Raw genomic sequence first — 22,850 nt, 5'->3', positions numbered from 1 at the left:
ACCCCGTAAGTTAGCTGTATGTGGCTGGAAGAGGTCGGGATATATCTGCCGGGTAAAATGTATTATCTCGTGACGAGTGGCCGTTGGGGTTGTGAGTCGAGTTGTACCGGTAAAGCTGCCCCACATGGCGCAAGCTTCCCCGCACCCCTCAATCCCGGCGGAGTGGCCGCTTTGCCTCACGTTGCTACTACTGATCGAGGTAATATGGTACACGAGTCATGTTCTCAATGGTTTGGGGATAGGTTAAGCGACGCGACACTCACGGTAATGAGAGCGTGCCTGAGGTTGACCGTCGGCGTACTTTCAAGCTTGGACCATCAGTGAATGTGCCCAGTCTACCGATAGCTACCGGTAGGGGAAGCTAGTGGGGCATCCAGAACATACGACAGATGTATAGGTTCAGTACGGTAGATGTCGATTCGGGACTCGCAAGATTTTCTCGCATCTTCTCAGACACGACTGGAGACACGTACCTAAATCACAATGCCTGCGTGTTTGACCCACCAAGAGTGGAACCAAGAAACGGGTGCTTTGGAGGTTGCGAACGCATTCGCCGATCAGATTCGTGGGAAGAAGAGTACGATGACATGGAGTATTTTTTTCAGAAAAATGTTTTTGCTAATCACTATGACAGTTCTCATTACTGGTGTATCGCCTGAATCAATCGGTTCTGCCATAGCCCTGAGCATTGCATCTCAGTCTCCTGATCTCTTGATTTTCGCTTCACGAACTCGATCAAAGCTTGAAGAGGTTGCAAATTCAATCAAGAATGCCCATCCCAAGGTCGACGTCAAGATCGTCATACTTGATCTAATGTCCCAGGCTTCTGTCAAAGAAGCAGCAGCAGAAGTCGCCAGCCTGACTGATCGTCTGGACCTCATCATCAACAATGCCGGACTCATGACGCAGAAACGAGTGGCCACCAAGGAAGGTATTGAGGGGCAATTTGGCGCCAACCACATTGGTCACTTTCTCCTCACTAACTTGCTGATGCCTCAATTACTGGCTGCAGCTAAGACGAACGCGCCAGGCTCCACCCGCGTTGTCAACTTGAGCAGTCTAGGGCATCGTTTGAGTCCTGTTCGCTTCTCAGATTACAATCTAACAGGAAAGGAAGTACCGCCAGAGGAGATGCACAAACCATTACCACCGATATTTGCAGGCAGTGCCGATGACGGATACAACGGTTTCGTTGCATACGGGCAAGGGAAAACTGCAAACATCCTCTTCTCGGTGGTTTTGAATGAGAGACTGAAAAATAAGGGTATTGCGAGTTACGCTGTGCACCCTGGATGTAAGCTTTCACTCCCGCAGAAACATATCCATGTATAGATACTAACCGAATGCAGCAATTTGGACAGGCCTGAGTCGAGACCTAGACCCAGATGGTGAGGCGGCCATCAAGAACACGAGTACTTTCTGGAAGAATCGCGACCAAGGTGCATCGACTGTGTTGGTAGCAGCACTTGATCCTGCGTTAAATGGTGAGCTCATGTCCACATCAAACAACCTCCATGATACTAACGTCATGGAAGATGTACATTCTAATGGAGTGTTCTTACACGACTGCCAAATGACTGATGCTGCGCCTTACGCGACTGATTCAAAGCTTGCTGAACGACTGTGGGCTCTGAGTGAGAAGCTCGTGCAGCAGGAGTTCAAATGGTGACAGATATTTCATATATTACTTCTGGGTTGTAGTATAAATTCATCAAATATTAAGTAGTGCCATATGCAGAAAACAAGGGGCAAACGTGACCACTTCTACCCTATCGCCTTTGCGGGATATATATGGCAGGACATTGATATTGTGAAAAATAGATGAGAAGTTCGCTAGTCGATTGCTGTTCATTCAAAGCATCTATCATCCCTTCGACCGCATTACCCATCAGGCTTCAACCGCAATGTCTTGTTTTTTTTGGGATTTCCCCTAAAAAAATCCACGACATTCTGGTCATTGATCCAGATCTATTTCACTACGGCGCAAGGAATGCTCCGCGAGATGCCCGTTAATTAGTAATGAGCGATGGAGATGATCCGACTGGGTCACAGTAACCAGCTTTCCTATATCATGCCCGTTGCAATTCCATAATATCCGGAGCATTTTCAAATCTCCGTCCCACAACCTGTAGTAATTATCTCATAGTGTACCAGTGCTCTTTCCGGTAAGACAGACGATCTCGCCATCTCCAACAGCTCTCGTAAATACTTGATCGAATCTGGAAAATGTGTTTCTATGAATAGGCTCCATCTATGTGGCTGGAACGTCTCGTAGCGTCTGGGTTTGTCAAAGGGACGCAATAGTATCTTCTCATTATCTCACTCGGCTGGGTTCTGCGGTCCCAGAGTAAGAATTTGTCCTCCCTCAGAGGTTCTCGTTCGAAAATTGTATTGCAAACCAGGTTTGCCGTGACATTGCCGATGCCCCAGATATCAGTCTTTTCGGTCGAGAGGCATGGGCGGTTCTTCAGGGTATGAAGCCTGATGTTCTTGATAGGTGTTAGCATGCAGCGTCTATTTTGTATCGAAATCTTACCGTAGCAAATTGAGTATTTTCGATATTGGAAATCTAGTTGCTTGCGTTGTCTTGCACAAGATGCGGGTCTTCCCAGACTGTGAAGAACGCGAGGCTGAAGTCTCCCAAGACAGGCGCGATACTTGTAAATGCAAGTTTTTCAGATTATTTATATGTACTCATTACTGTGTACGCACCTCGGTATTGATATGCGCACTTTCCCCATGTTGTTTTCCTTTCTGAACTTTTTCAGCCAGTAATACACTGGTACGCACCCGCTTTAGATCAACGTTCTTCATTGTCAGTATGTTCCTCGGATTCGGCCTGTCAAGTCGCAGGCAAAAGTTTCTCACTTGCCTATTTCAATGCGTAATAGGCTTCCACCCAAAAACATCGTCATCCTCCTCATAGCTACCAGTGTGCAAAACAAGGCATGCGGGCACCAATGCCCTGAAAACGTGCCATATGAAAGCTTCCAGGAGGTTACCCATATCTTTCCATCCCAAGATATTCACAACCGCATTCTTGTCATGATAGTCCTCAAAATTTGAGAAGTGATTTTCTTCATGTAAATTCTGCTCCCACGACAATGAGCAAAACTCTGACACAACTCAGACTGATAAGTTCAACACTCTTCCACCAGCTCATGGATCTATATCTAGGGAGGACGGCGATCTCCTCACCGCCAGAGATCTCGCCATTTTTGGGGAGAGAATTTCCTCTCCTTAATCACCACTCTCAGACCAACGTCAGCAAACTAAGGGCTATATGGTATGAAAATCGGGAACTAAAGTCATATCGATAATATTGTGCGTAACGTTAGTCTGAACATGTAACAAAAACCAATCTCTAGTATTCTCCTGCACTACGGTACAAAATTGTTTACAGTAGAATGGTGACCTAGGGGTTTACTGTATAGGTGTAAACGGCCCACGTTTCTACCAGTATATATATCTAAAGTGGTGGTTTACTTTTATAGTAAAGGTTTAAATTAAGTATAAAAAGTAGTTGTATTTCTATTATACACTATAATACCCAACTAAGACTAAAAGGGGTAGAGAAGATTAGCGTCACGCTGGACGCACATATGAAATAATAATAAGTCATGATATTTCTATTAATAGGAGGTGGTGGAGGTGGTAGAGGTGGAGGTGGTGAAGAAGATTGAAGAAAGGAGGGGTAAAATACTTGAATAGTTACTAGCATATTAATAGAAGTAGAAATAAAAGTAGTTTACTTTTATGGAATATATGGTATAATAAACCCTATTTAGGTTTACTTCTTCTACCTAAACCACTTCTTGGTCTACTTTAGATAAATATGGCTACTGTAAACCGGTTTTGTACCGTAGTGCTGGAGCTGACGAACAATGTACCAAGTGCCATAAAGCCAAGCTTGTCTGATATCACTTTCTCTTTGCAGATCTGTGGACTTGTATACAAACTCGTCAACCCATATGGTGAGTGACCAAAAGCTATAAGGCTGTTCGTTGGGCTCTGTTCTGTGTGCTGGGTTAGCGGATGTTTGAGGTTTGTTAATTGCTGGATCACTTGGCCGAGGCTCTGTAGGGATATCAGACCTGAAGTTTGGTAGCTCTGATGAAGTTTCATTTATCTTTGGGAGAGTCCGTGCTATTTTTGGTCGATTCTGTGGTAGTTCTGGTTGAGCCTCCGGTATTATCAGAGATGGTTCAGGTACCTCCATCTGAAGCTCTCTATCCATAGGTAAATTGGACTGAGCAGCTCCTCATATAGGCTGTGGAGTGACATCTGTATCCTCCTCCAGCCCTCGGAATGTCCCACCATTTTTTGCAGCAGTAGATTGCGCTTTTGTATATGGAATATCAGGTATCACGAGCCAGGTCGGCAAGCCTGGCCGAATTTTCCCCTCTAGCACTGTCGAAATGTTGCCGCACTCGTGGTCTTGCGTGCCATATCGCGTTGATTATGGTTATCCGCTGAGCTATGCGTCATGGTCAGAATGACTTTCATCACTAGGTATACGGGCTGCGACTTCCTTCCTGACCAAACGAGCCTATGTATTTTTATCCATTCTCTTGCGCGGGAATCGAAGTAATGGTGATCGGTATAGAATGGCGGCTTACTTTGCGCCATCGCCATCGAGGAATGTTGTGTGTATTTGGTGTGGAAGATTTCGGGACTATGATATTTCAAATTGACACAGTCAGTGCCAAAGGATGAAATTGGAAACTTGGCAGACTGTTGCCGATGATGGGCCTCATTGATCGTGTGCTCTTTGGTGGGCTCCTGGGACTACATGTACACAGATGGATGAACAGGTTGCAAGATCGCTAGCCATCGATCAAATGCTGACCTGAATCCATATTTTTTATTGCAAAATACCATGTTGAGTTAAACTGGGACGCGCTGAGCATTCGATATACCCCAGTTCCTTCACCTATCGTTGTCAAACTTGGTAGACGTCCAATCAAGTGGAGTAAGGGCAGGGAATTGCTCTAATGTATTTCATCAGTTCAAGCCGGATTTCGTCATATCCTAATCAAATTTATTTCGAAGAACAGACGGTCCATATTCTATATCAAATATACTGAAGGTAAGAATACTTATACTTTGCTGTTCGTTCCCTTCGAAATCCTGCTACGACGAATGAGGACAGGAACTTACCAATTGCGGCGCAGATTGCGACAAACAATCATGCAGTATTTGATTCCAGACAATTTTATGGTGGAATTAGTCAGTCATGTGCCATACTTGTAGTATGTAAGTCTTCAATATCTGTAGTGACACCCCAGCCATCATAGGCGATTGTTCTCAATCGGCGTAGATATCAACTTCTTATGGAGCAACTAGATACTTTTTCCAGAAAATGCTTTTTGCTTTAGTCGATTCATGATGCTCGCGTGCTGAACTCCGCTTTACCAGCAAGTCTTCGGGGATCATCCCCGCGGACAGGGTGGTGTTTCACACTCCGCGCTGAATCCTGGATACTTACCAAGACGCCACTGAGACTTTTGTGACTTGGCAGGAGCTTGACCAGTAATGCAATCCAGACATCGCCACAGTGTATGGGACGTAAGCATGAAGATTGCGTGGCCACCAGACACCACTCGTGGAACACACTCATGCAGATTTGTAGGGCTACACGGGTTACTGGACGGTCGAATGGGAGAGTTATTGATCACATATTCGTTTATTGGATCTTTCTTCGTCCATACCCTAAGATTACCATTGTACAAGTGCCATCACCCAAACTCCTCATCTTCCGGTCCTCTGCGAGGATCCTGCTGATTATTGCTAGAAAGAAACCAACGCTGCATTGTGCGGACCTCCATGTACAATGTCTCCTGATGCCTCCAATAAGAATCGTACAACCCATGGTCTAACCCATGACCCTTTGCATCGTCTTCATGCTTGCGTGTATCAATGAGTGATCCTTTATACTTCAGTAATGGCAACAAGCGTCATCTTTGGCGCATCCTTCTCGGAGACAACCTCAGCGGCATTCTCCTCACGCTTGCGCTTCTCCGATGACCCAGCAGCAGCGGAGTCCTGAGGAACATTGACACCGGGATTGACGAGAATACCAATGCCGGAGTTCTCGGTACCGAGCTCGATCTTGGGCGCATCTTTCATGGCCTCACGGGCATAGCTAAGCGCTGCATTGAAACCCTCGAGATCACGCTTGATCCACTCCATGGCGCCCTCTACAGCTGCCATCTTAGGCTCGGGCGCAGCTTCGCGTTTTCCGAAGATGTTGTCAAGGGCCCGGCGGAGGATGGGTGATCGCTTAGCTGTTCTTCGTTCAGCTGGTTGCTCTGCAGGTGCTGCTGCCTCTTCTGCTGGAGGCTGCTCGCCACCGGCTGGTTGTTCTTGCTGACCTGCTTGGGCTCCGCCCTCGGCTGCTCCTCCGTTCTCTGCAGCACCTGAGGCAAGCGTCGCCATCAGTTCTGATGCTGATTCGGTCGATCCTAGAGAGATCTCGCCATCACCGACTACCAAGGCGGGAGAGTAGGCGCCCAAGTTGATGTTCAACGGTACAGCAGCGACAGTGGCCACAAGGGCGATGAGGACGTGTTGAGGAAGCATGTTTTCGGTTATGTGGAAGGATGAATCTTTCGATTAGATGATGAAATTGACTGTCGGGGAGCGAGTGGTAGTTGATTGACGAAGAGTGACCAATAAAATAAGTGATTGAAAGTCGGCCGGCGACAATTAACAAATTAGTGTTCAGGTATGGAAGTAAAGTGAGTGGCCGGACTGGAGTTGTAAAAAAGTGGGCTAATCTCTTTTTTATACTCGACCGCATCGTCCAAAGAACGTGATAGCCGCAGTTCGCCATCGAGGCCTCCGCCAAGATCAGCCCACTGTTTTGAGTAGTCTTGAAACTTTTGTGAAGCCGCGCCAAGAGTCGCAAGCAAGGCATGGCGGCCATGGCAGAGCGATGCCTTGCGAGGACACTTGCCAAGCATGTCCCACCGTTTGATGTATGCTTGAAAGTTTTGTGACGCGAAGCCAAGCATAGATAAGCGTGGTGCCCAACATGGATTCTAGTCAAGCAACCGTATGTTGTTGCAATTGCGGGCCACTGACCGCGATGTTGAGCTTGCCCTTCAGTCCGTGCACTGGTAACAACCTTGAGGACATGGTAGTACCGTAAGCCAGGATAGCTCAAAGCTCGACTCAAGTAGAATATGCGGAGAACCGTTCCCTACTACATATCCCGTTGTTCAAGTCAAGATAATACAGGGTGATGATATGTTAGCTCTCGGAACAGAACCCAATAAGGCGTGCATACCCAATCTTTTCGTTCACCTGTAAGGGTGGTGTAACAACTCAAGGAGGTTAGTCGAGGCGTCTTCTGTCCAGATGAGCATCGATCCCCGAGCTTCACACATGAAGGCGTGAAAGGACGACGCAGCTCTCTTGGCTGCGTTTCTCCACAGCGCTGGTATGCGGTTGAGGAACCCCTGGTGATGTTGTTATTTCTATATCCATAGTGCTTACCTTGTATCAGCCATAGTGCTTACCCTGATGAGGTGGTGACTGCCTACCACCATTGGCGACTCCCCTATCCCGGGTTGTCTGGGAGACACCTATTTAGGACTAGTGGGGATATCTATATCTAGCCACCTTGGCTTCTTGTCTATAGATTCTTTAATTAATACTTTTATCACATTAGGTTATAAGCCTGGGCTCTCTACTAGTATTTAGCAACACTATCTTACTCCTTTGCCTTTATAGCCCTTTATTATAGCTTTTCTAATTATTATCTTACTTCTATTATATTATAAGCTAAATATCTATTACTATTATAGCTTCTATTTAGAACCTATTTAGCTTATCCCTACACTACTCTAGCTCTTTAGAGACTAATTTACTAGAGGTTACACCTATCTTATACCCTAACCTTCTATTAACTATAGCTCTCCCCCTATTACTGCCTCTATTACTAGTTATAGCATCCTTAAAACTAGCATTTAACTTTAGACTAGACCCTTCCTTACTCCCTAAATTAGGTTCTTAGGGAGAGAACTATCTAGAATAGAGGTTAGCCTAGACTATAGCCTTTAGGTACGCAGGCATTTAGCTAGTTCTATTAGGGAAGAAGCCTAGGCCTTTGCTTCCTCTTAAAGCTAAAGACTAGGATAAATAAGATAATAAAGCTCTTATTATGCTTCTCTTATTAGTATATAATAACCTTACTATAAGCGTAGCCTCTTATAATACTTCCCTAGAGGCCTAGAAGTATCTTGCAAATAGGTTTAATAGGGATATAGGTAATACCTTAATCTTATTATTTTAGTTGCTAATAAACCTTTACTACTATAATAGAGATAACCTAAGAATCTACCTTAATAAATTTTATTAGAGATAGACGCGTATATCTAAATACTATGTAATATCTACACAACCTATAGCTATAGTAATACGTGCTATATTTAATTCTAACTACGTTAAGGGTTCCTTCTTTCTAGCTATATTACCTAAAACTATAGATAATATTATTAATAATCTATCTACTAGGAATATTACTACCTTCTAAGATATTAAACCTAAGATCCTTAATATCTTAGAAAAGCACTCCTTAGATATTATAGATTCCTCTGCCACTTACGTAGTAAGATAGATAGCTTCTAGAAAACCTATATCTACTAAACTACTAAATAGTGTTCTAGAATATATATAGTGTTGCAAGCACAACCTACTATTTATTAGCTACCTCTACCCTACCTGCTATACTCTTAAAAAATATAAGGAGAGTTAAGCAAAGGGGGACGCACCTACAAATTCTAAGAAGTAGAAGGCGAATAATACTGCTGCTGTTAAACCCCCTAGCAAAGCTAAAGAATCTAATAGCTCTATTATAGTTATTAGTTACTCTACCTATACCTATATAGATCTAATAGCTTTACTACTACTATTACGCCTACTACTAAATTTAAATAGTAAACGCTTAAGACTAGTAAGTGCATACGCCGCTATACGCTAACCTATAGTAGTTAACCTACTATAATAGCTCTTTAATACTAGTGCCTCTAAGTATATATCTAGCTGCGCTAATAACTTTGTGTCCTTAACTAAGAAGTTAGGTACTATTACTATGGCTGGCAGTATTAAGCTCCCTATTTAAGGAAGTGGCACTATTTAACTTTGCTATATTTTGCTAGATAGCTTAACTACTATTATAGAACTAATAGACACTATCTATAGCGCTAAATTATATAGTACCTAATTATTCTTATAGTCTTATATCTAATATAAAGGATTTAAGCTCTTTAGTAAATATAATAACCTATTCCTCTTTAGAAATAGCCGCTATATATTATAGGTATAACATATTAATAGTATTATATAAATCTAAACTAAACACCTGTCCTTACCTTCTATATTCACGCTTATAAGCTCGTACCTACTAATTAACTAAATAATAATAGCTTCCTAATAAGCATTAACCCTCCTTACAACGGCGAAGGCGATAGTAGTAGCAATAAAGGCAAAGGATACACACAATATTTTTAAGATATACTAACAATTTTACAAAGTAATAGAATACTTGTCTATACTAAACCTAACACGCATTTATATAGATAGGTATTTAGTACTAGCAAAACTAGATAATTTTAAATACACTATATATTAATAATTAAAATCTATACACTATATCCTAATATTAGGATTACTAAGGCATACCTAACCTCTTAAACTTATTTACTTAGACCTCTCTAGAAAGATGCCTATAAGAAGCATTAGCAGTGCCTAGTACTATATCTTATTTATTAATAATGCTACACAGTATTTATAGATTTAGTTTCTTAAACTTAAGGCTAATGCACTATAGGCTATTAAGGATTTTATTACCTATACTAATACCTAATTTAAAACTAAGAGAGCTCCTATAGGCCTAAATATCCTTACGTATTCTATTATTAAGATATTTAAATCTAATAATAGCAGAGAATATATTAGCTATAATCTCTAAAAGTTCTTTATAGTAAATAGTATTACTTATAAACTAGTGCTACTATACTATTATAAGATAAATAGTATACTAGAATAGTTTAACTAAACCCTGTTTTAAATTATATAATACATAATCTCTTCTAATAATATACTTTTCCTCTAGGTAGAAGCTATAAAGTTAGCAAACTTCCTTAAAAATATAGCGCTATATTCTACTAATCCTCTACGTCGCACACTATATAAACAGCTCTTTAGGAAGAAGCTATCTATTTAATAACTCTAGCCCTTTAGTATCCTAGGATATATTTATATTCCTATAGAAGCTAGAAAGGCAGGCACTAAACTCCTACACTGCTTAGAACAAGGTATATTTATTAGCTATAGCTATAGTACCTAGACAAGTTATCTCTATATACTATAATAATATATTATTATTTAATTCTAAGATATTATATTTACTGCACCTATTCTATAAATTTTTAGGCCTATTTAGGACTATAGAATAGATCCTACGCTAGAATATTCTGCAAATAACTAAAATATTAACGCATAGAGACCTAGGGAATTAGTTACTACTCTCCTACCTATTAAAGTTTATAATAATGCTAAGCTAGGGGATATTAGTAACCTTCCCTCTGCCCTATAAACTCCTACCCTTAAGAGCAGAGCCACAAGTCTACTGCAGAATTTTCTTAGTAGTCCTAACTACCTCTCTAACTATCTACTAACTGTAATAGTATAGGATACGCTATCTCTAGGATCCCTAAGCTTGCAAACTTCTAACCTACTATATAAGAGGTTACAAACTTCTAAATTATCTATATCCTTATAAGGAGCTATTACCTATATTAGGTAATAAATAAGAATACCTAAGCGATACTAAGGTATATATATATTAGCACGACCCTTCTTAACTATATATAAGGAGGATACACTTGTATATACCTATCTATTCTTAATAACCTTCTCTACTATAGTAATATTAATAGATACTCTATAGATATATGTAGAAGCTACTAGTAATACCTATGCTTCCTTATGGCGCCCTGCTATAGAGAAGGAGATTGCTAATTATGCTAATAATAGAACCTAGAAAGTGGTACCCTAATATAAGATACCTTTAGGGATAAAGCTTATAGGCACCTGCTAGGTTTTTAACACTAAGCAAGATAAATCTAGTAATATAGTTAAGAGGAAAGCATAGCTTATTATATAGGGATTTTCTTAACACTATAGTTTTAACTATAATAATATATACTCCCTAGTTATTAGGTATAATAGTCTACGTATACTTCTAGTCCTTGCTACTATAAATAGATAGTATATGTAATAAGTAGATTTTAACGCTATATACCTAAATAGACACCTTAAGCATAAGATATACTGCTAACTACTACTAGGAATAGCCTATAATAGCTCTATATTTCTGCTACTTAAGACACTCTATAGACTTAAATAATTAGGGCGCGAATAGTATACTATCCTATTAAACTAGCTAAAGACCTAGTATTTTATCTAAGTAGATTTTAACCCCTATATCTTTATATTAAAGTATCTAGTTCTTAGAATCTATATAGATAATATTCTAATAGTAGGTACATAATATTAGATTACTTATATGCTTAAACTTATAAAGACTTGCTTTTAATTTTAAGATCTAGGACGTCCTAGAATACTCCTTAGTCTAGAAATTAAGCACCTTAACTACTATATTAAACTCTACTAACGTACCTATATTACTGCGGTACTTTAATAATATAGAATAATAGACTATAATAGATAGCAAACACCTATTAACCCTAGTTTATTCCTACCTTAGACCCCTACTAAAGTACCTGTTAACCTTAAATAATAGAAGAAATTCTAATCTATTATTAGCTTACTTAACTTTATAGTAGTAGTAAGTAGACCTAATCTAGTATACACTATTAGACTTCTTAGTTTATATAATACTAACCTATTAGATAACTACCTTAAGTTAGTATTTTAAGTACTCTAGTATATCCGCGCTATATCTATATATTAGTTAATAATTAGAACACTACCTAGCAGGTAACGTCCTATAGTTATAATATATTTAGATGCCTTATACGTATTAGACCTAGATAATTTAAAGTTATTCTCTAGGTACATCCTTAAGATTAATAGCTTAATTATCTCCTAGTCTTCTAAGAGGTAGAGCTACATAGTATAAAGTATATGTAAAGCTAAATATATAGCTTCCTTATATACTACCTCCTATTTAGTCTAGGCTTGCTACGCTATTATAGAATTAATACCTATAAGGCTAATATATTAACTCCTTATAGATAATAAACCCGCTATCTTACTTATTTAAGACTAAAAGCTTAATTTATAGTTAAAACACATTTACGTATATTACTACTTTGTCTAGGAATAATTTTTAGCTAGTGATTACAGTATCTAATATATTATATTAGCGGGGAACCTAGCTAATATATACACAAAAGCTCTACCACGCCTAATATTAGAGAAACTTAATTAGCTTATCTTAGAGCTTACTATCTAATATAGACGTTTTCTTTGTATATTTATAGTTACTATAGATTTAGGGGACTATTATTATTTCTATATCTATAGTGCTTACCTTGTATTAGCTATGGTGCTTACCCTAATAAGGTGGTGACTGCCTACCACCATTGGCGACTCCCCTATCCCGGGTTGTCTGGGAGACACCCATTTGGGACTAGTGGGGATATCTATATCTAGCCACCTTGGCTTCTCGTCTATAGATTCTTCAATCAATACTTTCATCACATCAGGTGACACTTCTTGGCGCCTTGAGCTTGGGATGAAAAAGCCTCCTTTCGCAACAATTGGCGTCTTATCAAAGTGGACTCCTGGGATCCTAACCAAAGCGGATGGCTAGGATGATGGCCTCGCAAATGCGATGAGGAGTTTGAAATGCGATCAGATCTGGACTATTTAGGCGTGGACATGACTTGGTGCAACTAGATTGGGTAAAGACTCCCACAGAGGTGCGACAGATCGATGTCTTGGCCTGCGGATACTCGCTGCGGTCATAATGTGACCGAATGCACGTTGCTACTCGTGCATTGAGCCCTATTGGAATATTCATTTTCACTGGTCGATGCGGACGCGGAGATTGACGATAGCCTGGCCACCTCAGTCGTGCACGCGACTATTGTCAAGCAAATGACCCCGTGGCGCCGGCCGCAAATTACAGGCCCGACAATAGAAGAGAAATTATAGTGACAAATACGTCCTGGATATCTGCGCAGAATCTTGGTGAGGCTCAAAATGTTGCCGAATGAGAGGTGGCCGACACGCTCACGGCAGGGGCAGCCAAAATGTGCCTGTTCCCGCTGGTTTACGTACCTACTGGTACCGGTACCGGTAGGTAACGTTGACAATTCTGACGTCTCGGGCCTCTTCAAGCGCAACAATTATGGAGCATATATATATCACAACAATGTAAAACGTTTATACCAAACCAGGCATATTTATACACAATACTGCACTCGTTAACAATCGACTGTTGCCACAAGCGCTTGCATCCTCAAGCATGGCTTTGATCGCCCAGCTCACTATCTTGTCTGGCTTCGACGTTGAACTGCAGTACTTGGAGTGGAAATGACCTACTGCCCAGCTGTCTCCCCGCAGAAACCACTTATGATCTGTAGCCAATATGTAACTCCTGTTGGTAGCAGTCGTGCCCAAGCCTAAAGGGTCGATAAGCGTTTGAGTTGAGTACAGCCAAGCAAATCGTGCGCAAGCATGACATCTGGGTTGACTCGGTTGAGCACTGTGCCTGGAAGGAAAGCATTCCGTCAGCTTGACTAATATTTTCATCCATACAACCTGCAGCGCCCAAATTTTCCTTACTAGAACGTCTGTCGCTGCAAAAAGATAGTCCTGCGTCCTTACCTCGCGTCTCCGGACCGAGGCAAGATATCTTTTGATGCCTAAATCACTACGCTGACCAGACAGAAATAGTAATGTTCTCCAGAGAATTATTTTTTCATCTTGAATCGCGACGAAGTGATGAGAGGATGATGATAACTGGCGCCCCATTCTACTAGTAGTGTTCGGTAAGAATCCACTTCATGATAGGTTGGTACGAAGAGGGGCCGACCCCACCTAGTGGCAAAGATCTAGCAAGGAGTTAGTCAACCAGCACACCATAGCCGTAACTTAGAGCTGAAAAATGGAATCTTCGTTATATTTTTTAATGTCACCCATTCTTTCATCAAATGATACAAACTTGGTTCGGTGGTGTAGTTGGTTATCACGTCAGTCTAACATTCATCTGAATGTCGTGCACTGAAGGTCGGGATTTCGAGCATCCCCTGAATCATTAACCATATTGGTTCCCGTTGAGAGTTCGAATCTCTCCATTGTTTTTTTTTGCTTTTTTTGCATGCCCATCTTCCTATTTTTAAGTGGAGTGTGGGGTTCAACTTCCAAGGGTCTAACTTGTTATAGTAGGTGGCAACCACCTTCGTAAATCGCCTAGTGGAGAGGTCTCGTGCGAGCTTGACTCTCGATTGAAGTACTACTAGTACAAAGTGGTCTTAAATAAGTTAAATCCCACCTTGCATTTTGCCTTTCTATAGAGTTAGAAGTATTATTAAGATAGAGCATCTTATCACATCCTTATGCTCACATATTCGACGCTTAAAATTATAGTGGGGAGATCATTTATAAGTCATTTTTATGTGTTTTTTTTAAGGAGCATCTTACAAATTACACAGCTTTGGTTTAGACCTCTCTATATGCACTTCTAAAACTTATTTGTATATGTGTGGCCCCTATAGCGGAACAGTGACGAACGCGCACGTTCTGATAGAATAGTATTTACATGGGTTATTATACATAACAAACAATTTGTATTATTTATTCTATGACTCTAGCAGCAAATAAGATTATTACTATACAATGTAGACTCTTATTATTAAGAGCATCACTAAATAGATGTGTTATGACAAGAAGATTGCATGGTATCTTAGATGTGAACCAGTTACATTGTTTCTTGTTTTTCATTGGCATTACCGATTTTGGCATTGTCCTTCGTCTTCTGCTTCTTCTTACAAGAAGCTGCATTTCTATTGGAATCACCATTGCTAGCATTGGCATTCCCAGCACTTCCTGAGTTAGCATTCGCATTGCCTTGAGCAGGCACTGCACTTCCCTGTGCGCTAGCTGTACATTGATCTACATAGTTGTTAGTCAAATAATAATCTGTATCAATGTACAATACGTACTCTGCTGAGTGGAACAGGCGGATACACTTAGAGTGGCATCTCCACCGTTCGCAGCGTTGGCACAAGCATTGAATTGCTGATCGCAGCTTCGGGCAAGAGCAGCACCAATGTTGACAAAAGCGTCACCCTTCACCTGAAATGGACGTGCGGCGTTGCCAGAGTCAGTGACTGGTGTTGCTTCGATGCCTCCAAGTGCGCCAGTGAAAGATTGGAGATTGTCATCAGCCTGGCGGCGGGTAGCTGGTGAAAGAGCGGGCGCGCCAAAGGCCGTGGCCAAGATAGAGGCGATGATGAGCGTAGTCTTCATGTAGATGAAATAGAATATGCTAGACAAGATTTATAATTGGTATAGAAAGAATGAGAACGTGATAATGAAGGAGTGGTGGAGAATTGGGAAGTGAGTGACCAGACTCGAATGAATTTGCAAGTAGAAAAAGGCCGTTGATGCAGAGAAGAAGCGATGGTTGTTGCTCGATGATAGACATACAAGAGCCATTGTGACAGTTATATATCAACCATCTACTTATCTTCACGGGCAGCGGGCCAATATGGTCAACTCGATGGCAAATACGACGCCCCTTAGGCCTTTTTCTCGTTTACAAAAGCCAAGCTGAAACCATTCACAGCTGCCACAGCCGCCTGAAAAATCCTGATAGCCCTTCATACCCTACTGCAAGTTTCCAGCTGTGATGGCTGGCGACATCATCGGGGACTGGCTAGACTGAATAGGAACATTTTCGCAACAAACAAAGAACGATCGTGGAACGTTATAATCAAGGGGCAATCATGCAATTCTTTGGCTACTTAGAAGATCCCTGGTTCTTGAACACGCAGCTTCGAATTTGCGGTGGGTTTCATGCTCGAGTGTTTACCCAATGTTAGGCCTGGCTAGGTGGCGTAGGGGTGTAGGCCATGGATTGCTTGATGAGGCGAACCTCTGGGTAAATCCGCGAATACTGTCGGTCCCGGTCGGTCCCACACTTGCGCATGCCTAGGCACCATAACGTGTACATGACTGGATCTTGACGACCTGAAACTCATGCTTTTGAGAGTAGACTCACAAGCTACAATGGGGCGCACACTCTACTGAGCGAATGCGAGTGTGAGTGTGGAAGGGCTTAAGCGTCGTTCACTCGCTTGACTAAACCCCTGTCGCTGAACGGGCGCGTTCTGAAGCACAACGTGCAAGAGCACTGTTTGAACCCAGCACTATCAAAACTCCACCAATGAACATGCGCTTCAATAATTATCGTGTCATAGGCCTTGGCGTGCACATCGTGTTGGCCAAAATCAGCCTGACACATGTTCATTTGCTGCATTGGAGAGGGGGCAAAGAAGATCGATTGAGGGGTGATATCGCGAACTTCTGGGAGTCGTCAAAAGTACCTGCAGCGATAGTTCGCAAGATCCGCTTTTGGACTTTAGAAATCACAGTACGGTAAAGACCAGGCATCATAATTTATGAGCAGTTGTTGCATGCATGGCCTCATAGAGACTTATTGTGACATGTCCTGAGGCTCCACAGGCGATAGAGAGCAAATACATAACAAAGAAAGATCCTCGCGGATGAGAGTAATAATTGCTAGTCTGAAAGGTGGCCAGTGTACCTACCGTGATGCCGATAACGTCTCAGCACGTGACGTCATTCGCCGTGGCGTTCCCGCAGCTTGTAGTCATCTTATGTTACAAGGAGTACACCATTCGGAATCATCAGCAGCAGTATTTTGTGATGTATTTAGGATAACTGAAAGTCACTCTATGGATATTTAGCTAGTACGTAAGCTCAATAACTTTCGTCCACAGTGTTCCGGTGCAACTGCATCCCAAAGCCACTAAGTTCTTCTCGGACGAGGACGAGGATTAAGAAGAAGGATCAGGTCTACGAGCTTTTTGAGTTAAATGACTACATTTTTCCAACGAAAATAGTCGTGCCTTTCAGGAATCAAGACAGATTAACAAGTCCGCAAGCCGAACTTCAAGCACATTGCCATGAGCAGAGCACGTGCGATCATAACGTCTTGGGAAGAACTAATCCATTCTGAAAACCTATCAAGATTTCACTAAAGAGCAACAGCAGATAAACTCACAGCATGACCAGGACTCAATCCAGCGCAGCTCATAATTCTCTCACACGTGGGTTACGGTCAATTTTAGGGGCCCACTTCTGCCTCCCTGTCACCAACTTTTTCTCGATGAACCATCATGGCCAGGATAGAATCTTGAGTGCTTGTTATCTATCACTGTTTTGGATCCTGCCCCACTTTGCGGTTCTGCTGCGGTACTCGTTTTCTCCAACGCTCCCTTGGGGGGTGTATCAGACTTTCCATTTTGCGCTTCTATGGAGGCAGTTGCATTCCCAGTATCTTTCCCCAGAGTATACAATTTGGCTTGTATAGTATCCTCATTGGGATTAGGTTTACCACCGAGGTATGCTTTGAAAGCCTGCATCATCTGATCAGTAGAGACTTCTTTATGTAATGCGGACTCATTACAAGGGTGTTGCTATTATCGGGTCCAGAAGCCATGAGGCAAATTGATTATTTCTCCAGTGCGTGTTCGAGTTGTAGGATGAGATCGAAAGCTGCTTTAGCAGATCCTCGCCAAAGTTCTGGATTTCGAAGATTGGTATGTTATCCTGCTCTTGAAAGTTGCTGTTGAATCTTATATACTCTACTCTGTGGTGATTTTGACAGGTTTATGTGTCCTAGGAGTCTGTGGTGACTCCACGACTCCATTCGTGAGCCTGGCCCATCGTACCGGATACCATTTGTCATACTTTGTAGCACGATGCATCATAACTTGGATGTTAGAGGGTACATATCATTGCTATACAAAATCGTCGCTCGTCGCTGCGAATTAGTTATTTGAACACTGCGCACAATACATCACACAAGTGCCATATTTTATCATATCACATTCAGCCATATCGTCAGCAGCTATACCTAGGTACTTCGTAGCCAAAAACTTGAAGAGTCCAGGAAACGAATAACGAATCCATGTGGACCAATCAAACGCCACAACCTGCCTCAACTAAGTATCTTAAACAACTTTTGATACAACATTTTCCTGAACCTGTTCAAGCCGCACCCGTCACACCACCTTAATTCTGTTTGAGATACTATGTTAGACTATTCAGTCTTGACAGTGGACGAAGATCCTCAAGCGAGCGCGATCATGAGGATCATGGTGCCGCGAAGAAAGTTGGTCGCGAGAATGCATGCACTTTGAAAGCGATATTGATATAAGATCGGCAGCGATTGTATAAGTGCGCGGCGATGACTATCATTCACACTCTATACAGAAAGTGTACGACGAATTTCAGGACTCCAGCAGCCCTTTACAGGATTCTATTGCTATAAACATCTAAGAGATTTAAATTCTCAAATCATGCCATCTTACTGCCAAATTTCCTGTCCGCGATCATAACAACCCTTTCATTGCCGTCTTCATCTACCCTTACGAAGACCTCACTTCTGCTTACGATCACCACCATCCTTGTTATCCATATTCGCCCCATCCAATTTCCTCGCTACTTCCCTCACCTCATTTGCCTTTCTTGCTGGTTTCAGAAACCAATCTGTCGCCCATGTACTTGCTGTTTCGAGAGATTTGGCGTCAAACCGCCCCTCGTTGCTATCTACCGTTGCGTCGACACTGCTGCTGCTAGACTTGATGCCTACTGGGACACCTTCCCAGATGTTTTTCTTTGCAGGCGCAGTAGTAGTTGGAGGGGCTGTGGTGAAGGTAGTGATATTCCCAATCAATTTGGTCGGTCCTGGCACATTCAGGGGTTTTTCGGGCATTGCCTTTTGTGTGTGAGGTTTTAGTGCGAATATGTGCGGTGATATGGCATTTGGTACGTCTGATTAGTGCTTTTAGGGAACAAAGCTTGAAGCTTGCTTTTTATAAGACGTCAAAAAAGTTTCAATGAAGGACTTTGCACACTGGTACAAACCGATGCGCTTTATACTATTTGCCGAGGATTGTGTCCATTGCGAAGTTACATAGTTGTCACAAATCTAGTTTGTGATTCTGTGGATGTTGTAGTCACAGTCTTGAAGTCGTGCGTGTGACACTGTGACTGTGCAATTGTGAAGTCTGACATGCTGCTTTTACTGGCCTAAAAAGGTAATAGGCACGACCTTGAGCAGGAACGATGCTCATGTACGGACTTGGTCATCGCAGTCAGTGCGGAGAAGAGGTGGCCTTATGTGCAACAGCGGGGTGCGCAATGTTGTGCATATCACACATTACTTCCGTACTTGATTCACCGAAAGAGAATACACTTCTCGAAGGTTACTATAGACAGTTCATCCTCTACCATAGGTATCCCAGTGACCCTTGGTACCATGTATCAGAGCTTCTTTACTTTTGATGTAAACATTCTCTTCTGTGAAGCCAGGCCCATTCCACGCTCATCGTTGTTCTCGATCCCTATCTGCGTCAATGCTTTAAAGGTAAGTCCCGCTTCTTGCCGGCTTCATTTTTTGTCCATGCAACGCCACGTTAGCGCTGTCATCTCGCCGGCGTTTTACACGCCAAGTCAGGGTGGACACGCAAATTCTCCGTTGCCTCCTTTTTTAAAGCATTTAGACTTCTCCCGAGGCATAGCACGTACATGTGACGTGTAGTGTTAGTAAGAGCAATTCTCCTGTCACCTTTTGGCAGAAATGGAGATAGTATCGGGAAACATTGCTATGGAAAAACAAGACGAGGATGATTTGAACACAAAGATAGCCGCAAGAAATGCAGGGATAAGAAAGATGCATTGGTGTTTAGTTTAGAAAAGTTTTTCGGTACAATACAGAGATAGTAGTGCATTGAGTGTGCGTGAAGGAGGCTAGGAACGATAACGTTTACAGCTTGGCTGATGAGCCGAATTGCCCTGAACAAAAGAAAAATAAGGATGGAAAAGCAAATTCTAATTCGATTCTTAAAGGTTGGTGCGCAGGTGAGACACAACCTCCTGAACTGGACGAACTATCAATGTACAGGTCTTGCATTCCAACATCCAGACCAACGCATGCCCGATGCCAATGTGCGCAGATTTCAATGTTAGTCTGCTCTAACACTATTTCGATAATCCTATTATACATCTCGCCCAAGATTACATCCACCGACCTTCTCTCATCCCAGCCTTGCCCTGCGGAAACCCGCCCTCCCCTCTACCATCCTAAACAACAAAAGACAAAGTAAACTCGTATCATCATAAGACATTCGCTGAATCACACACTCCAGGCTCCATTTCTTTTTATAACTTTCTCGACAAGGTATGAGTACCATAGGTAGAGTTTCCTACGCCCGTCCACCCTTACATTTCTGCTCATAACCCACCAGACACTTCTCCTCGCACTCTGAATATCCCTCCCCCACCTTCATCGTATCTCTGTGCACAAAACTCGCCCGACATACATCCACGCATGGCATAGCCTCGAGATATAATGCACAGCACACCTCGTCGCCGACTTGTTTGGTGCAGAGATCGCTTTTTGCGGGTGTAACGCTGGTGCTGTGGCGAAAACAGGAAGGGATATAAGCGGATAGCGTGTTGATTACGGTGTCTGCTGAGGAATGGAAGGAGGGACTGGTGTGGTAGAGGAATACTGTGAGGGCAAAGGTGATGAAGAGGGTGGGGATCAGGATGTAGGATTTGGGTTTAGATTTGTAAAAGCGTAGCCGGTGGCGATGTTGGTGGGATGGTGAGTGGTAATCAGAGGTGCGCCGTGAGTTTGATGTGAGAAGGCCGGTATGCGCGTCGCTTTCGGTGGTGTTTAGAATTGGGATCCAAAGCGGATTCGTAGAGATGTGTTTTGCGCCCATCTTTCTAGGGTTGTGGCTCTTCTTTTCAGTGGTGTAACCTTTGCTTAGACGGAGACAGGTGCGTTTGCCTTTGCGATATAGGAAGGATTTCGATTTTTTTGACTTTGTGGTTAGTTGTGGCCGTGAAGGCAGACGTTGCGTTCATCTGAACATCAATGAATTTTTTTTATTTCTCCTTTCGTCTTCCCTTAGCTCCTTTCTTCCCAAGCCCAGATCCTACCCAGAGGACACCGATGCTAATCCGGATGCCGAGAGACCAAGTCGGTCCCTTTTGGCTGGCCCGAAAAACAGAGTGCGTTGTACACCGTAAGCCGGGCTCTTGCTCGGCATCTACCGGTAAAGGTTCGAAATCAAATCTGTATGTGAGAGTAAATGTCGCGAGTACATATAGTAGTGTCCATATACTGTGACAAAATTAGCATGCTCGAACAAGTGGTGGAGTGTCGATCAGCTGAGGGATGTGAAACTATGATAGATCCTCTACACACATTCCTCCAACGTGGCGGACCATCGTCAATATAACCACGTCGACGGATATTCGGCAAAACGACAACTACCATCCAGTCGAGCAGTCGACTCAGCAAGCGGTTAAGGCGGCCGCGCTAGCTTAGCCTTCTCGTTAGACCGAACAGTGGCGCAGCTGATTGGATCCAACTTAAAGTCGTTCATCCCAGCCTCTCTTTTGCGTGTGCGATTCACCAGATAGAATCCAATTTTGTGCGTGTTATTTCAATATTGACGTGGACATGAGAGTCCCATGCTGTTCATTCACCTCGACTTCATTCAAGCGGCGATGCTCAAATCTTAGTAAATAACGTCAGCACTACCCTAGGGCACTACACCATGCTCGTCTCTGAGATCAGCAATTTCCCGCATTCACGAACGGGGGTCTTCAAAACTCTGTGCACAGTCCAACATCATCTTTACGGAGCTACAATGTTGAGTGTACCTGATATGGCCTTAGAAGGAAGGCTTGGTAAGCAGTTACATGTGAGGACCGACAACACTAAGCACAGAACAAAAGGATTTTTCTCTCTCTATAGAATGCGCATTTCACTGCAACCTGCAAGTGTTTATAGCAGGAGGATACCTCTACGATCTTTTGAATTCTTGAATTTGGAGAATGGTCGTAGAGGATGAGCTGTATGCGTGAAGTCCACTCAAGCAGACTAGAGCCTGCGTGCTCGGTCATTAGGGTTGAAGATATCTCCGCTACAGCATTTAGGTATTGAGTCTACCTACAGAAATTCTACTGTAACTGCTGGAGCACGACCATTGCTAGTAAGTTATGCCACGCAAAGCCTCATTGTGCCATGTAAGGCTCGAAAGTATGACATATATCCTTGAAAGCCATAGGACTATTAACGTACATCCCAACAACGATAAACGAGTTAAACGACTCATTTAGTGTCACATTTTTATTAGTATAGACAGCCATACTTGAAGAATCTGCAATTCACACGTGGGTTGCAAAGCTGAATGTCAATAGCAGAGATCTGATTATTCAATTGCGGTAGAAGCAGACATGATTTGGGTTTCTAGTCAGCACTTGTAAGAGGAAATAGTAAAAAGTACGAACAACATACATGGACATCCAATCACAATCCTGCATACAAGAAGCCGACAGCTTCCATGAAGAAATCTGGTCTATCGTACAAGGTGACCCTCGTCGGATCTATCATTTATCGCGCTATTGCTACGCTGACCGTTAAGGCGACACTACAAAGGAATATTGATAGCTGAAACATGTTGCGTTGTTGTCAAAGTCATAGATTAGGTATGTATAAGATAGTGCCTATCTACATGCAACAGCATCTACGTTTAACT

At 42.5% G+C, this 22,850-nt stretch overlaps 7 protein-coding genes across 7 annotated transcripts; 2 read left to right on the top strand and 5 right to left on the bottom strand.

Annotated features, from left to right (window-relative positions):
- Positions 1–483: 483 nt before the first annotated feature.
- IAQ61_007521 (uncharacterized protein) lies at positions 484–1,669 on the top strand (the record flags this gene model as incomplete). The annotated part of the gene is made up of 4 exons (XM_066097617.1): positions 484–577; positions 635–1,294; positions 1,350–1,484; positions 1,536–1,669. The coding sequence occupies 4 exons, from the start codon at positions 484–486 to the stop codon at positions 1,667–1,669; spliced, it is 1,023 nt and encodes a 340-aa protein (XP_065952114.1).
- A 4,262-nt stretch (positions 1,670–5,931) lies between these two features.
- Positions 5,932–6,582, bottom strand: IAQ61_007520 (uncharacterized protein; the record flags this gene model as incomplete). The annotated part of the gene is made up of 1 exon (XM_003842299.1): positions 5,932–6,582. The coding sequence occupies one exon, from the start codon at positions 6,580–6,582 to the stop codon at positions 5,932–5,934; it is 651 nt and encodes a 216-aa protein (XP_003842347.1).
- A 134-nt stretch (positions 6,583–6,716) lies between these two features.
- Positions 6,717–7,016, bottom strand: IAQ61_007519 (uncharacterized protein; the record flags this gene model as incomplete). Its single annotated transcript, XM_066097616.1, has 1 exon — positions 6,717–7,016. The coding sequence occupies one exon, from the start codon at positions 7,014–7,016 to the stop codon at positions 6,717–6,719; it is 300 nt and encodes a 99-aa protein (XP_065952113.1).
- Positions 7,017–14,959: 7,943 nt separating this feature from the next.
- IAQ61_007517 (uncharacterized protein) lies at positions 14,960–15,510 on the bottom strand (the record flags this gene model as incomplete). The annotated part of the gene is made up of 2 exons (XM_003842301.1): positions 14,960–15,153; positions 15,204–15,510. 2 exons carry the CDS (start codon positions 15,508–15,510, stop codon positions 14,960–14,962), a joined length of 501 nt encoding a protein of 166 aa, XP_003842349.1.
- A 1,868-nt stretch (positions 15,511–17,378) lies between these two features.
- Positions 17,379–17,654, bottom strand: IAQ61_007516 (uncharacterized protein; the record flags this gene model as incomplete). Its single annotated transcript, XM_066097615.1, has 1 exon — positions 17,379–17,654. The coding sequence occupies one exon, from the start codon at positions 17,652–17,654 to the stop codon at positions 17,379–17,381; it is 276 nt and encodes a 91-aa protein (XP_065952112.1).
- Positions 17,655–18,670: 1,016 nt separating this feature from the next.
- Positions 18,671–19,006, bottom strand: IAQ61_007515 (uncharacterized protein; the record flags this gene model as incomplete). Its single annotated transcript, XM_003842302.1, has 1 exon — positions 18,671–19,006. One exon carries the CDS (start codon positions 19,004–19,006, stop codon positions 18,671–18,673), a length of 336 nt encoding a protein of 111 aa, XP_003842350.1.
- A 1,768-nt stretch (positions 19,007–20,774) lies between these two features.
- IAQ61_007514 (uncharacterized protein) lies at positions 20,775–22,163 on the top strand (the record flags this gene model as incomplete). Its single annotated transcript, XM_066097614.1, has 3 exons — positions 20,775–20,875; positions 21,216–21,322; positions 21,832–22,163. The coding sequence occupies 3 exons, from the start codon at positions 20,775–20,777 to the stop codon at positions 22,161–22,163; spliced, it is 540 nt and encodes a 179-aa protein (XP_065952111.1).
- Between the last annotated feature and the right edge of the window lie 687 nt (positions 22,164–22,850).

Source organism: Plenodomus lingam (assembly GCF_022343315.1).
Source record: "Plenodomus lingam strain CAN1 chromosome Unknown contig_3, whole genome shotgun sequence".
Taxonomy (NCBI): Eukaryota; Fungi; Ascomycota; class Dothideomycetes; order Pleosporales; family Leptosphaeriaceae; genus Plenodomus; species Plenodomus lingam.
Note: the sequence above shows the minus strand (reverse complement) of the source record. Positions and strands in the feature narration are given on the sequence as shown.